Source organism: Scardinius erythrophthalmus, assembly GCF_964197995.2.
Source record: "Scardinius erythrophthalmus genome assembly, chromosome: 18".
NCBI lineage: Eukaryota > Metazoa > Chordata > Actinopteri > Cypriniformes > Leuciscidae > Scardinius > Scardinius erythrophthalmus.
The window spans coordinates 13,113,827-13,128,477 of NC_138238.1; the positions used below are offsets into that span (position 1 = coordinate 13,113,827).

Here is a 14,651-nt window from a genome sequence, read left to right on the forward strand (position 1 = left end):
CCAATGTTTGGTTTCATATGGCTTTTTAAAGTATACCGAAGTTATTCAACCTAGAACAGTCATGTTTTTTTTTTATTAATGTCTCTAAATTACCAATTTTGCATATAGGCCCTATATTAATTTGAAAGCCTCTGATTAGGGAAGTTCATAAATTATATGTGCTCCCTTTTGTTTTATCCCAATATTATTAAAACACAAAGTTTATTCTGAATTATAATCCTCTAGATAGAAAAACATTAATTGCACGTTTTCTTAAACATTAAAGTTTTGACCAAAAAAAAAAAAAGAATGAGAATTCTGGCCCTTGACCTAAAATGAGTTTGACGCCTCAGGTGAATGTAATCTGCCACATAAGGCTATAAATCTGGCGACGTGTAGATTTAAATAATGCTCTCGTTACAAACGAGTGCATTTAACATTCACACCTCCCTTCAAGCCACATCTAAGTGTGAAAAACCAGTAGCATTGTACCTAAACGACAAGAGTGTCTCCATTCAGGATGAGCCTTTAGAGACAGGCTGGGCTAGAGGTGAGAGCTGGACTTTACATATGTAAATAGCACGATTCAGTGCAAAGGATAAGGGGTGAAAGGTGATGGTCATGGCTGAGTGCTTTAGGAAGTAGGGGATCATTATGGAGGGCCATTCAGTCAACTCCCACCACAAACAAATCTCAGGACCCCGATACCCCCCTGCCCCAAACAAAAAAAAAAAGATCCACCAGCTGTGACAGATGGAGGTATGGTGGCTTTAGCCAAGCGCTCTTGGGGATCGTCCTCTGAGAAGTACAACTAGTACAATCACTAGTACATTTGTTTAGAATAAAAGTACCATTGTTGAAATCGGGAGTGTTTGAGCAGTGCTTTGGATGAAGAAAATCAGATTTCAGTCACTGTTAAGACAGGACAGCTTTGTTTCTGAGTTAAACCATAACTCTACTGATCATCTGGACAGTATTGTATATTCATGTCAGGCTCACATCCTGGAAATGTTCAGCTTATGACAGCTACAGTTGAGGCCAACCGTATCAACTCAACAGGTACAATGAGCTAAAGTTTGAGTAATAATATCTCAAGACTCTAAACCTTTCATATCGTACCAGAGGAATGTGACTGCTGTGGCCTGTCGTCAGATAAAACACAAATCCTGAGCAGAACGAGTCTTTATGCAAAGACTGTTTGATAAAAAACACAGAACAAAGGATTATCGTATTGCTTTAGTCTGGAGTGATGTGAACGAATCCTTCATGCGCATTTGATATATGAGCTGATGCTGTGATAAAATCGGATTTTAGATTATGATAACAGTCTGACGGTCAGTGAAGAGATGCCACCTGGCTTCCCACTGTCCATTTGAGACCAACAGTGACAAATCAATAAGAACAACAAGGATGCCAATTATGTCTGAATGGCTTAAAGGTTGAAATGGCAGTATTGATTTTGGGCAGCCCACTTAACACGGCTCTCAAAGCTTGCTTGTTTCCTTTTAAGTACAGCCTGTCATAGGAAGTACATCAAGTGTTTAATTGAAATAAAAGTGACAGCATCGCAAAACAGAATGTCACTCTTATAATAATTCATTTGGGAATGTCAAAACAGAATTCTAGTCAAAGACCCCTAATTGTAGACATTGCAGTGCTTAGGGTACTTTTATGGCCAATAATAATATTCTAAACTATTTTGTCTAAGGGGCCATTTACATGACACCATTTTCAATTAAAAACGGAAAACTTTTAAAGTTTTGGCTGTTCATTTACACGACAAAGGCATTTTAGGGGCCTGAAAACATAAACTTTTGAAAATGGGAAACCGTTGTCATCTCCATGTAAACTACAAAAATACGAATTTGTGGAAATGGTGACGTCACACGCATTTTTATTGTCAAGCGCTTGGTTTTTCTTTACAAAGTGACATCGCCAACTACTGGCCTGACATGCATAATACAGCCTTTTTAGTCGTTTTCTCTGTACGCGAAAAAACAAAAGAAAAACGTTTTTAGTATTGTTGTGTAAAACGTACCCAAACAATCAGATTGTTAAAAGTGTTTTCGAAAAAAAGTCTCTTATGTGCACCAAGGCTGCATTTATTTGATCAAAAATGTACAGTAAAACAGTAATACTGTTAAATATTGCAATTTAAAATAACTATTTTCTATTTTTATACATTTTAAAATGTAATTTATTCCTTTGATTGCAAAGCTGAGTTTCCAGCAGTCATCCAGTCTTCAGTGTCACATGATCCTTCAGAAATCATTCTAATATGCTCAGGTTACATTTATAAATTAACAGTTGTGCTATTTAATATTTTTGTGGAAACTGTGATACTCTTTTTCCAGAATTCTTTGATAAACAAAGTTTAAAAGAACAGCATTTATTTGAAATATAAATAATTTGTAACATTATAAATGTATTTTTTACTGACACGTGATTAATTTAATATGTCCCTTCTGAATAAATGTACAAAATCTTTGGTAGTGTGTATAATGGCTTGGTGAACAATACAAAGATACAAAGTTGTTTTTGGTTTAAGTAGAAAAGAAGCTATTTTTATTTTTTCATTTGAGGAGGTTTATATAAATCCACCATTATTAAAATGATCATTGGAAAGTCCGGGGAGGGACAAGAATGATAGAAAAGACTGTTCTTTCAGCTAGAGATTCTGCAGAAACAATGCTGTCATCTCAGCACAGTACAGCAACACATGGCAGACATGTGGTGTCCATGTCAACACGATCAGAATGAAAGAGAGTGCAAGCAAGAGAACGCAAACAAAAGAGGAAGTTCTGGCTTCTCTCAGATGGTGATTGGCCAGGGGTTTTCCATAAAAAAATGCTTTCTTGGGTTGGACTCTTCAGAGTATCAGCAACTTCCCTTTTGGGTATCAGACGACTATTGGTAGCTCAAACTTGTTGACAAACTTGAATGACAGGATAAATTGAGTCTCGTGTGAAGCTAAAGTTGTGTGCTCTCAATACGTCCTTTGTTTGCACAGCTTTTGGATGGTTTTTTAGTGTTTTTGAGTAGTAAATGTCACATCGTTATTGGGTGTGGATGAGACTGGCTGAAGACGTCTGAATGGCATTGACACGTTTCTGTTAACCACACGGTATCACTTCCCTTTATGATTGGATTCATTTTTTTTCTGATGAAACCCTATGACACCCTTTGCCAATAAAAGAAATGCACCTTCCGCCTTTAAAAATGAATCATTAAGCTATATTTTACCATTACCAAAAGATTAACTTAGGAAAATTATAGATGAAAGTGAAAATGCGAAAGGTGGATGACCATAATCTGTAAACGCAATAGAATGATGTCATCCATGGCAACAGCGTTCATGTGGAAAGAGTAATCAAACTCTCAACCTCACATTCATCAGCCATCACTATATTGCAGTCCGCTCTTAATGTTTAATGCATATATTGATTTTCTGCTCATTGCAGAATTATATAATGAACTCTGTAGAGAATGGAGATGTGTAGAGAGAGACGTTTTTATCTCCGAAGGGAGATAACACCTGCTCATTGAATTTCTGTCAAGCCGGTGAGAAATACATTTCTACCGAGACTTGTCTCTCTGAGTCCCATCTGGGCTGATATCATAATTATACAGGGAGAGATAAAGAAACACTCAAGCTTTTTTCTTAAGGTGCCTGATCTACTCCTGAGATCACCCTGGATCAATAGATCCATCATTGCTTTTTCAATACGAGACGTGGCGCGTTGCATTTCAGCAGAACTGCCCTAAGATTATGCTGAAACAATGAACTGAGCGAAGTGATTTAGACCAGCAATGACTTGCACTATTTACCTTGAAAAGACTCAGTGTCTCCAAACACTGTCTATCGCAGTGCGCTGGAAATCTCTGATGTGTGTGGACGTGTGTATGTTATGTTACATATGTTTTATGTTATCATTAGCCCCCCCACCTCCGTTTCTTTTCCATCAGCAGGAGAAGGGAGGAAAAGAGCCCCTCTTTGTGAGCAGAGAGAAAAGATAATTGCCTGGGTAGGTTTAGAGTGTTGGCCCTGTTGCTTCTGTCCTCACAATTCAGTAAAATACACACTACTGTCCATTCAATGCCTTGGCGGCCATACCTCACCCTGTGCAGTAGATGTTCTAACTTGTTCCAGTTTTCAAGTTTTTCACTGTTTTCAAGCTTCTAAATTCATGTTTTTCATAAGCGTCTGAGCTTATGTGGTTGAAAACGAAAATCGGGTTGACGTCAGAAACCAACATCAGTCTGTTTCTGACGTCAATCTGACTTTCATTTCCAGCCAAAATGCAACCTCTGCAAAAATGCAACCCCTGCGGGTCCCTGCAACCAAAATCATCCCCTGACTGACATTACTACTTTCTACTCAAGGACCTGACAGAATTGTAGTGGAGTAAAAAGTACGATATTTGTCTTTCAAATGTAGTGAAGTTAAAGTAAAAAGTTTCCAGAAAAAATAATACTCAAGTAAAGATTGATACTCAAAAAGTGTACTTAAGTACAGTACTCAAGTAAATGCACTTTGTTACTGTCCACCTCTGATTACAATTAAAAATAACTTTAATTTATTTAAAAATGTAATTTAATCCTGCGATTGCAAAGATGAATTTTCAGCAGCCATTACTCCTGTCTTCAGTGTCACATGATCCTTCAGAAATCATTCTTATTTGCTGATTTAGTGATTCTCAATATCAATTTTGAAAACAGTTGTGCTGCTCAATATTTTTGTGGAAACTGCGATACTTTAGTTCTCGGGATTGAATAGAAAGTTAAAAAGAACAGCATTTATTTACAATAATAAGTCTTTTGTTACATTATAAATGTATTTACTGACTGACACTTTTGATCAATTTAATGCATCTTTGCTGAATACATAAACTATTTATATTTAAAAAAAATCTCACTGACCACAAACTTTGGAACAGTCGTGCATTTATAAATGAACATGGACTGAGATTAATAAATGCTGTAAAAAAAAATAAAGCTATAAATAATTGTAACATGCACATATTGTGAAGCCTTAGAAAACGGAAGAAGTAAAAGAGCAAACTGTAAAAGAGAGAGCAAAAAAGGAAAGAAAAAAGAGTGACAAAAAGAGAGCAGAAAAGTGAAAGAACAAGCAACATAGAAAAACAAAAAAAAAAACAAAGAAAGAGCGAAACAGAGCAAAGAGAGAGAGAGAGAGAGAGAGAGAGAGAGGGGGTGAAGAAAGAAGAGGTAGAGGAAAAACATCTCTGTAACGGCTGTGTTGAGCGCAGCTCTCAGTCAGTCCAAATCATGAATGGAGATTCCGTTTTCTCTTAATGTGCTGCCTCAGCCAGTCCCTCACAACCAGCCCATTCATAAAAAACGTGGGGCTTAAATGTGCGCGTGTGTCGGTGTGTGTGTACGCGTGTGGCTTGTTTCTCTGCAAAAAGTTAGTGAAAGAGGAAAGCCTGGCCCCCTCTATGGGGTAGAATGACTGGTCTCTGTACATTTCTGGCACTCTTGAGGATGTTTTTGCAGACTTTGTTGCATAGCAGCTGTATTTTGGAAAGCTGAAAGCTGTAGAGCTGCATATTTTGTTTGAGAAGGGGCGGGAGGGCGAGCACGACAGCACGATCCAGTGATATATCAGACACGTCGAGAGAGCTAGCGGAAGGGCAACGCAACACAAACAAGCTTGGGACTGTAAATTTAGAAATCCCTTTGCACATCTCTTGCGTTTTCATCTCTCTTGCTCTTTTTACTGTAGAGTTCTCTTTTCTGGAACTGGATTTATAGCCACAACTTCCTATATAATTACAACAAGGCACAAAACCAAACAATGGCTCTCACAACACAGCATTTGCAGGATTAACTCACATCTTGGAACACTCAGTGTTGAGACAGAGAGAACGGGAGAGAAAAGGCAGCCTAAATTATCACATTTCAGTACAGTTGGAGGGGAAACAGGATGGGGGTGGGGTTAAAACCTCCATTCAGAAAAAGGAACCATGAGGGTGGAGTCAGTTCTGTTCTTGGGCATTTTCATGAATGAGAGAAAGGAGAGAAAGAATCTAGTTCGTTGAGTGCCATTACAAACAGGAGAAAAACTCCTTGTACTAATCTATAGTAAAAATTGTGGTGAAGAAATATATATATATATCATTAATTGGAAAAAATAAATGACTAAGTCAATAAGCAAAATAATCTCAATGAACTTGTTTTATTTCCATCCGAAAAACTGAAAAAAAGAAGAAAAAAAGCTCGCCTTATTTAGATGTAAAAAAAATAAACATTCCTTATTATTTGACAAATACTAAAAGACAAAATGTACAATTTTATTTTATAACAATTTATGAGAAGTTTGGTGTTTGCTTTTTGATCTGTTGTTCTGATTCATTGTCTGTGGCCACTCTGCACTGTCTAGTTTAAAGCCTAAAGGAGTCATTTCAAAGCATTTAACCTGCTAATGATTCCTTAACTAGTCAAACTATTCATGTTCACATTTATAGCCCAAGTTTATGAACCAAGTAGAACCGTTCAACCAAATAACTGAGTTCCATCTCTAATAATGACAAACAAGAGGTCACAGTTACGCCAAATGGAGACTCTCAATGTGGAAAAACGAGAGGGATGGGGATAGATTTTCCAGATGTGCAGGTGTTGCACAACAGCATGTCCAGCACCTCCCCCACTTCTTTAATCTGGCATTCCGTTCTGTCCCGTAGTCTCAGGCTCGCGGTCGTGCCCAGACGGGAAACAACTTGACTGGCAAAACAACCGAACTCTTGGCTTTATGTATCTTGTTTTCCCTTATGTGTTTACAGACAAAAGGGCCAAAAGACAGTTATGAAACTTAACATGCTGGCACGGTTTAGCAAAACATCTGACTCACCTGAGTGTCATGGTAATCTTAGAGAGTTTGAACCTAGCCAAGCGATAGGGAGGAGGCTGTGTTTGGATCTTAGCCGGTGGCATAAACTGACCCACACCATAGAGACCACAAACGTGGGAGAATATGTTTATGTTTATAGCTGCCTTCTCAACTCAAGTATTTTTTTCAACTAGCAACCAATCCGTGAGTTATTACTCCATTACGTCTAAATGAAAGGGCGGGTGTTGCTGTCACTCAAAGCTTTGCTCCACTTAACTAATGTGACAAGCCTGTCAGCCTGAACTCCCATCTCCTCTGTGAGTATTAGGAAAGGCTGTCAATGGCAAAGAGCAGTGGTGATTGGTTATGCCCTGATGGGGTTAAGTAGACATGACCCTTTCCTGCCCCAGAGTTCATCTCCACTTCCTCCCCCTCATTGTTGCACAACAGACAAGAACAATATGTTATGGGGAGCATCTGTCACTTGAGGTCAGATCTAGAATGGGGTACTATAGCACTGTTTGCACACATGAGTTTTGGGATTGCGTCTGGCCTGCGTCTTTTAGGAAGCCACGGACCAGTTCATGTTACTGAAAAAAACAAGATCTTGACTCATGCCATAAACTTTGCAACCTTTGAAAAAAATGTCACCATAACAGAGTGGTAAAGGCCCAACCCAATATGTTGTGAATGGCTCTAACAAAAGGTTCAAGGGGAAGTGTTTACAGAGCGCTCACCACAAAGCCCGGCACGCCATTGACAGGAGACACAACAAAATGAGGAAAGCAGTTGAAAAGGCGGCATTTGCGTTGCGCGGTACAGGAGTTTGCTTTCCCATTTACACCTCTGACGGACACAAAAAGGGAATCTTTGTGCTTGACTCATGAATGATCTTTTACCGGCTTCCTTGGCTGCTCAATTGAGTCTTTCAGGCACATGCAAATGGAAGGTGCTCTTTAGTATGAACATCTAAATGCGTCAGTGTAAGCGTAGCAGGTTATGTATCGAGTGTTTCTGTTACAGAGAGCATGAGAACAGGACGGTTCTCCTGAAAACCTCCACGCCTCAGCCTCCAGCAGTTTGTCAATCAGTCACTTTTTGGACAAATAATTGGAGGACAAACCTACTTCCTTTTCTTTATCTTTTTGTTTTTGTCACCTCTCTCACCCTCTCGGGTTTCAAGTTCAGAAATGTTCATGCTTAAGACGTAAATCAAAAGGGATGCTGTACTTACAGTTCTCTGAGTGGAAGTCAGGAACAAACTGCTCATCGTTGTCAGGAACTTGAGCTGCAGAGACCACCAAAACATTAAAATAAGCATTATTACTATATAATGACAATTTCAAATAGGTTTATCTCTTTATATTCTTTTATATTACCCAGTATATTACTCAAGTTTTCCCACAAAGTAGAGATGCACTTTTCCTAAATAGAACTAGTATTGATTCTAGAAGTGCTGTTTCTGTTTGGGAGGAATTTGTGGAAAATAAAAAAATGAATAAAAAATAATCATTTGAATTTATAAATAACTATAATTTAGTATAATTAAACCATAGTTTAGTATCAACCTCATACTTTAATGTTAAATATGTTGTTTGACCAATTTGGGGTTTCTCTCTCTGACCACAAACATACCATTAGGGTTCAAATGTTATTGATGGTTTCCTGTGTTTCGTAATTTTTGCATCGTTGACACAGAGATCAGACTCAAAATATGCCTTCAAACCAAGTCATTTTTCTTGAGCACACATAGCCTAAATGGACATTGTGATTTGATGAAGGGATGGGCTGTCCATTAGCCTAGCCTATGTATCCCTTCATCATCCCTGCATGTGAAACCTGAGTTACTGCCTCTGGACAGCCCGTGACCTTCACCTCCACTTTTCCATGTGCCAGCACTTTTCCACAGGCAGCAGATCAATATCACCACTGAGTGTGTGTGTGTGTGTGTGTGTGTGTGTGTGTGTGTGTGTGTGTGTGCAGATATCTTGATTACTGCTGAATTCCATCAGATGAACAGTAGATGGGTTATTATTACTCTTCGATAAAAAAATAGCTCTTTACTTGTATTTCTGACTGCTTTAGCTTTATCTATATTAATATTAAAAAAAAATTTGAATCTATTTTTATTTTATTTTTTTTGATGGAGCACCAGTGCCTTTTCTGGGTTTTTATGCGTTTTGGCCATTCATTTACCCGACAACGCCAGTTTGGCGGCAGAAAACGAGTTTTTGAAAATGATACCGTGATCGTCTCAATGTAAACTACAAAAATGCGAATTTGTTAAAATAATAATGCACATGCCTATTGTGTTCAGCCTATAGGCGCATAGTGTTTCTTTACAACAGTGACATCGCGAACTACTGGTCTGGCATGCATAATACAGCGTGTGTGTTTTTTACGTTTTCATGGATCCATGTGAACAGGGATTATTTTGACATTGTTTGTACGTGAAAAACGCGAAAACAAAAACTTTTGTTTTAAGTACATTGTTGTCGTGTCAACGTACCCTTAATTCTTAAGTGACATAACAAAAGCAGAAAAAAAAATTATATATTTTAGTATGTTAATTAAGTGATACAGTTCTCTTTTAATTCTCCAGGTTAACATCAACCGAAAATAACAGGCAGTGATTTTGCGAGGGCATGTGGAAGGACTGGCTTGATTGGAGTGACTAAATTTAGATGTAAAAGAGTGAGTCCTGTCACATCATTATGCTAAACCTGCAACCCAAAGATAAAAATGCTGCATTGAAATTTCACTTGGTTCAAAACTTGCATGTCCAGCACTCCCACACATCTGTAACATACAGGCCTTATTCAAACATAAAATGGTGATCAATGTCAGACCACAAGAAGTGATGTCCTCCCCCTACTCATCGCCAACACTATAGCCCGACCCTGCTGATGGATTTACAGACTTTCAAGCTGATGTAGCCAATTACCTCGCTTATCCATCGTAAGCATGTTTTAACAGAATAAGAAACGATTCAGAGTAAATGTAGCAGTGTAGCGTTAATACTAAACGTCTCTTCCTGCGCACATAGAAAAAAAAAACTGAAGGACATTCTCAGACAATGTTGATGAGCTCTGCTTGGTGAAGTGTTCTGGAATTCATCACCTGCTTTGAAGTCTTTGAACGCTGGCTTTTAAGGTCATGCAATAAGTGTTTGTGGAGAGAAAGGGAGCAAGAAAAAGAATAGAGAAGATAAGCGTAAGGGAAAGTATAGAAGAAGAGTGCAGTTCCTAAAGTTTAACGAGCCTCAGACAAGGAAAAGACTGCTTTGAACCTTTTCTTCACGTTGCGTGCACACGATTAGAAGATTAATGTGCCTGCCATTGAGTACAGTCATTTCTTAGGTGTTTATAGACAAATTAAATGCGAATAGATTCTGTTGAGCTTTAAATGGCTGTGTGTTTCTTTAAAGCTTGTGCTAGGTGAAATCTCCAGACACAAACGAAAGCAATGGATATGTCTTGCATACCGATTACATAATAATGTACAGTAACAATCAATGATGTCCCATAAAGGGTATTAATAATAATATGTGGTTTCGCTGACTCTACTTTTTGTGCATTTGAATATTTGCAAACTGGTTCAATAATGAAATATAATTCCAAGGATTGCCACAGTTAGACAAAAAGGCACGACAATTCACTGTTTTTATGCTTATTAATAAAATAATAAATAAAAGTAGCCACATTGAGTTGCCTTTGCAGCTTGAATTTCCTGTCATAGTCGTATTGCTCTTCTCTTTTTTCATAGTTGTGGTGTAGAGTCTTCTGTTCTTTTATATGTAGAACAATTTTTAGAACTATATCTTTATCGTCCTTGGTGTGAACAGGCCTTTATTCTCAGCTCTATTTCAAACCAACTTCCCTAAGCACCACAAAATATTTACCCTTAAATTGGCATTTAATAATGATAATAAATAATAATGAAAAAATTGCAGTGCCAAAAAATAAAATTATTATAAAGATCGTCAGTGTTTTTGGCTCAATAAAGGCACGGGCAAAAGAAACATAAGTTCTTCCTCTTTTTGCCCACTGTTCTTTTTTATTCCTCTTATTTATAGCTCTTAGATGTGGACTAGTGTATGACAAAGACGCTTGAAACTTCAACATACTCCTTTTTTCTTGGACGTATTCCCTCTCCCCTTTCAGCCAGCCGACCATAAACACAAAAACCAGAACGATGGGAGATTTAAATCCATCTCTTTAACATTAATCTGGCACTTCCTGTGTGACGGAAACAGCACTGATGCCCCTTTGAGCATGCTCAAAGAAATTACATTAATTTCATAGATGCTGCTCTTATCCTGTTGCTATACTGTAATTATATTAGAGCCATTTAAGTTTTCTTCTTTTCTGCCCCGAGGAAGATTAGTAAGGCTGTTTTTATGAGACAAAGCTGAAGCCACTATTTTGGCCCACCAGATCATGCAATAAATCATTTAGACATGTTTCAACTTTTTTTGAAAAGGAACACACGCAATTTTAAGACAGATAAAAAAAAAAATCAGTTTAATGTGAGTCCCTCAAGCTCTTTAATTGAAACCAACCCGATTTCTCAGAGTATTTAGTCTGTGTGTGTGTGTATGCGAAAGCATACGTGGTCGCATCAGACCATGTGTGTGTGTGTGTGTGTGTGTGTGTGTGTGTGTCAGTGGGCTTCCAGGAATATCTTGTCAAGGGCTTTGAAATGCAAGTCAGCACAAGACCAAAGTTTGTCTGTGCACGCATGGAGACATGTTTCCTTTTTCTTTGAGGGAACCTGAATGACTTTTTTTTTTGGTTCGGCAGATCCTGGGAGGAGCCAGGCGGTCTGTCTTAAAATGTAAAGAATATTCACATGACTGGACAAGCTTTTCTATTAACAACTTTTGGCTTCCTTCAATGTTTTATCTTTCCCTTTAAAGTGCAAAATCCCTGCAGCGGTGGTTGTTTAACAATATTATGAATTACTCATCATAGTCACCTGATTATAAGCCTTTCCCTCAAACCAGATGAAAGGGAAAAAAAAGTTCATGGCCGGCAAAAAAATGTAGCTGCTTTTAAAAACCAAGTGTGTGTGACCAATAAAGTTGTTCTTACTCTGTACTCTCAAAACACTAAAATCATTTTGTTATTGTAAAGTGTTATTCCTTTTCTAGCGGACACTGAAAGTGACTTACAACTGAATAATACAGTGATTGTGCTTCATCTGTTAAATTTCCGTGTGCTTGTGGAGTCGAGGAGGATTCTCTATTGTTTCTAGTTTATGGTCATTGCCTCGTCTCTGTCTGCTGACTGATGTGTGAAGTTCACAGTTTGACCCTGCATAATAATAGCAGATAGCTCTGAGGATGACACAGTATATTGAGAACTCTGGTTTGACTATGGACACAATGTACTTTTTAAGGTATTCCAGACTAAATGTAAATGTCCTAATATTGTCCTATTATTGTGTTATCTTCCTTATTCATTCCTTGGATCTTGGATCCCGTATTTGCCATATGCCATCTCATATAACTGTATGCAATTACAACCAGGCTGTTTTAATTTCAGATATGAGCATAAGATAAAATGATGCATTAACATTCTCACTAAGGCTAAACATTCTCATAAGCTAAATGTGCACAAAATCATTTTTTAAATTGCATTCATTTCACCTCTTAATTATTATCCTAAAATACATATGAGGGTTTGCTGCTATGGGACAGATGTATAATTCATTCAAAACAGCAGGGTTCCAGCCACCCGGTCTCATTGAGAGCAGCCTTTGTGTTCTCCACACTCTGACATGTACACAGTAAATTGTTTCTGGCAGGGTTCATTTCAACTATTTGCCTCCTGACTGTCTAGCTTTGATGCTGTTTGTTTGCTTTGCCTGGGTGTACTGGCTTTAAGAGCCTTTGTTGGGATTTTTCTATAAAATGTAACCAGCAGCATTGTGCAATCAAGGCATTTTTGTACATTTATCACAAGCAATGCATTTGCCACTATTATGTTGACACGGCGACTGTCCTGACGTACATCAAAATGAATCGTAAAATCCAGGCCTTGTATCACGCCTATTAAAAAGATTATTGTTTCTAAACTTCTAAATTGAAAACATGAATTATTTGTAACTGCTGTTCTGCCTTATTTGGGCAAATAAGCCATCCCAGTCTGAATAGTCTATCTATTGTTTTTGTGTAAATCTCAGTGAGCAGTGTGCACTTGCTATAGCATGTCCTCATGTGACATTTCCTAGCCCATTGCCACTAGAGGGACATATTTATTACAATATAGACAGTAGACACAATAAATGCTTAGAATAGGCGCATACCTTCGGTGAGCCATGTCTCCTGAAGTTGGCTTAAATCCTGAAAGAGATCTAAAAAAGAAACAGAAGTCATTTTCATGCTGATCTATTCTTTTATGAACTACAATATTCATTTCCTTTTTTTATGTATTTGTTTATCTAATTATAAGAAAAATAAGTCCAACATATATTAACTCATTCACTTGAAAAATCTGCCTTTTTACTGACACCGTCCTGACTATTGTTGGTACAGTGTGGATAAAACAAAATATCAAATTAATTAAACTTGCTTGCTACTTTACCTTCAGATTCCTGAGGGGGTAATTCGGTGTCCATGTATTTCCTTTTCGTCGCCATCAACAGTCTATTTAGGGGCCCATTTCCTTGAGACCTCTACAAAACAGAAACAACATTATGTAAGTGAAAAATACATACACACAGTGAAGAAGAGTGTAACTTCATAATGAAAAGGGTGGATATTTATTTATTTTAGAACCAACTATAGAGAAGTAAAAAGAAAAAAAAAATAGTAAAAGTGATTATTGTTACAATGCACTATGACAAGGTACAAAAACACAGGAAACTGTTAAGACTAAATACTTTTTTGTGATTGGTTAGTTTAGGATGATGCCCATTCAACATCAAAACTTAATTCAGTACATTGCCTCTTACATTAGCAAATACTGACAATTCAAGCATCCTGAAAAGGGAAGTTGTGATTTCCTTTCAAATTTGAGAAAAGCTTTTGCTGAAAGGATTAAAAACTTTACCTTTTGAGCTCAACGTACAACATGTGGAGAAGCAGGCTACAATATTTAGTAGGCAGTTTTACTTTGTTTCAGCCCAAACTGAAAGCAGTTTTCAAACCAACAGCGCTTGCTTAAAACAAATCACATGCAACGACGACAGAGAAACAGCACAACATCCCCGCGTGAAGCGCAACGAAGCTTTGAAGTGAATAAAGCCATACTCACATTAGCTAAAGTATAAGGCACTTGCTGGTCCAGATATCCATCCATCTTATAATCCATGCCTTAACCGTTTGTGGTCATTTAGGCTGTGTTTTAATGAGATCCACGCAGACTGAGAGGGGAAGGAAGACGGACAGAGGCAGCAGCAGCAGCAGCAGTTTGTGAATGGAGCGCGAGAAGGCTGCATACGTAATGAGCTCCATTCACAAAAAACCACCAGCGTGCGTATAAACACACACTGGTCTCTGCTAAATCACAGTTTGGACAGCTCGAGACCTGCTCTTTGCTTCATTTGAGGCAAGACGCTATTGTCTAAAGAGTTTGCAATGGATTTTGTGGAGTGAAAACATTTTACACGAATAATCTGACAACTAACTGATGTATATGCCACGTTTATGCTGGTATAGTGATATTCTTCACCACTGGCCTAAAAGGATCGGAACTTTACATTGTTTTATATTATCTATGTAGATTTAAGTGATGTTATACGCTGCAAAACGTATTTGTTTTAATTAATTTAGCTTGTCATTATAATTTATGTTATTTCTAACACCATTTTCTCTGCA

The 14,651-nt window shown here is 37.8% G+C and overlaps 1 protein-coding gene across 1 annotated transcript in view; it reads right to left on the reverse strand.

Annotated features, from left to right (window-relative positions):
- etv4 (ETS variant transcription factor 4) overlaps nt 1-14,351 on the reverse strand; it is a 25,714-nt gene extending 11,363 nt beyond the window's left edge. Inside the window, exons 1-4 of the mRNA XM_081392885.1 lie at nt 14,089-14,351; nt 13,417-13,507; nt 13,139-13,186; nt 8,064-8,117 (exon numbers count right to left, since the gene is read on the reverse strand). Coding sequence (XP_081249011.1) covers nt 8,064-8,117; nt 13,139-13,186; nt 13,417-13,507; nt 14,089-14,145 — 250 coding nt within the window. The 5' untranslated portion in view covers nt 14,146-14,351. The remainder of the gene's footprint in view (nt 1-8,063; nt 8,118-13,138; nt 13,187-13,416; nt 13,508-14,088) is intronic.
- Nucleotides 14,352-14,651: the final 300 nt, after the last annotated feature.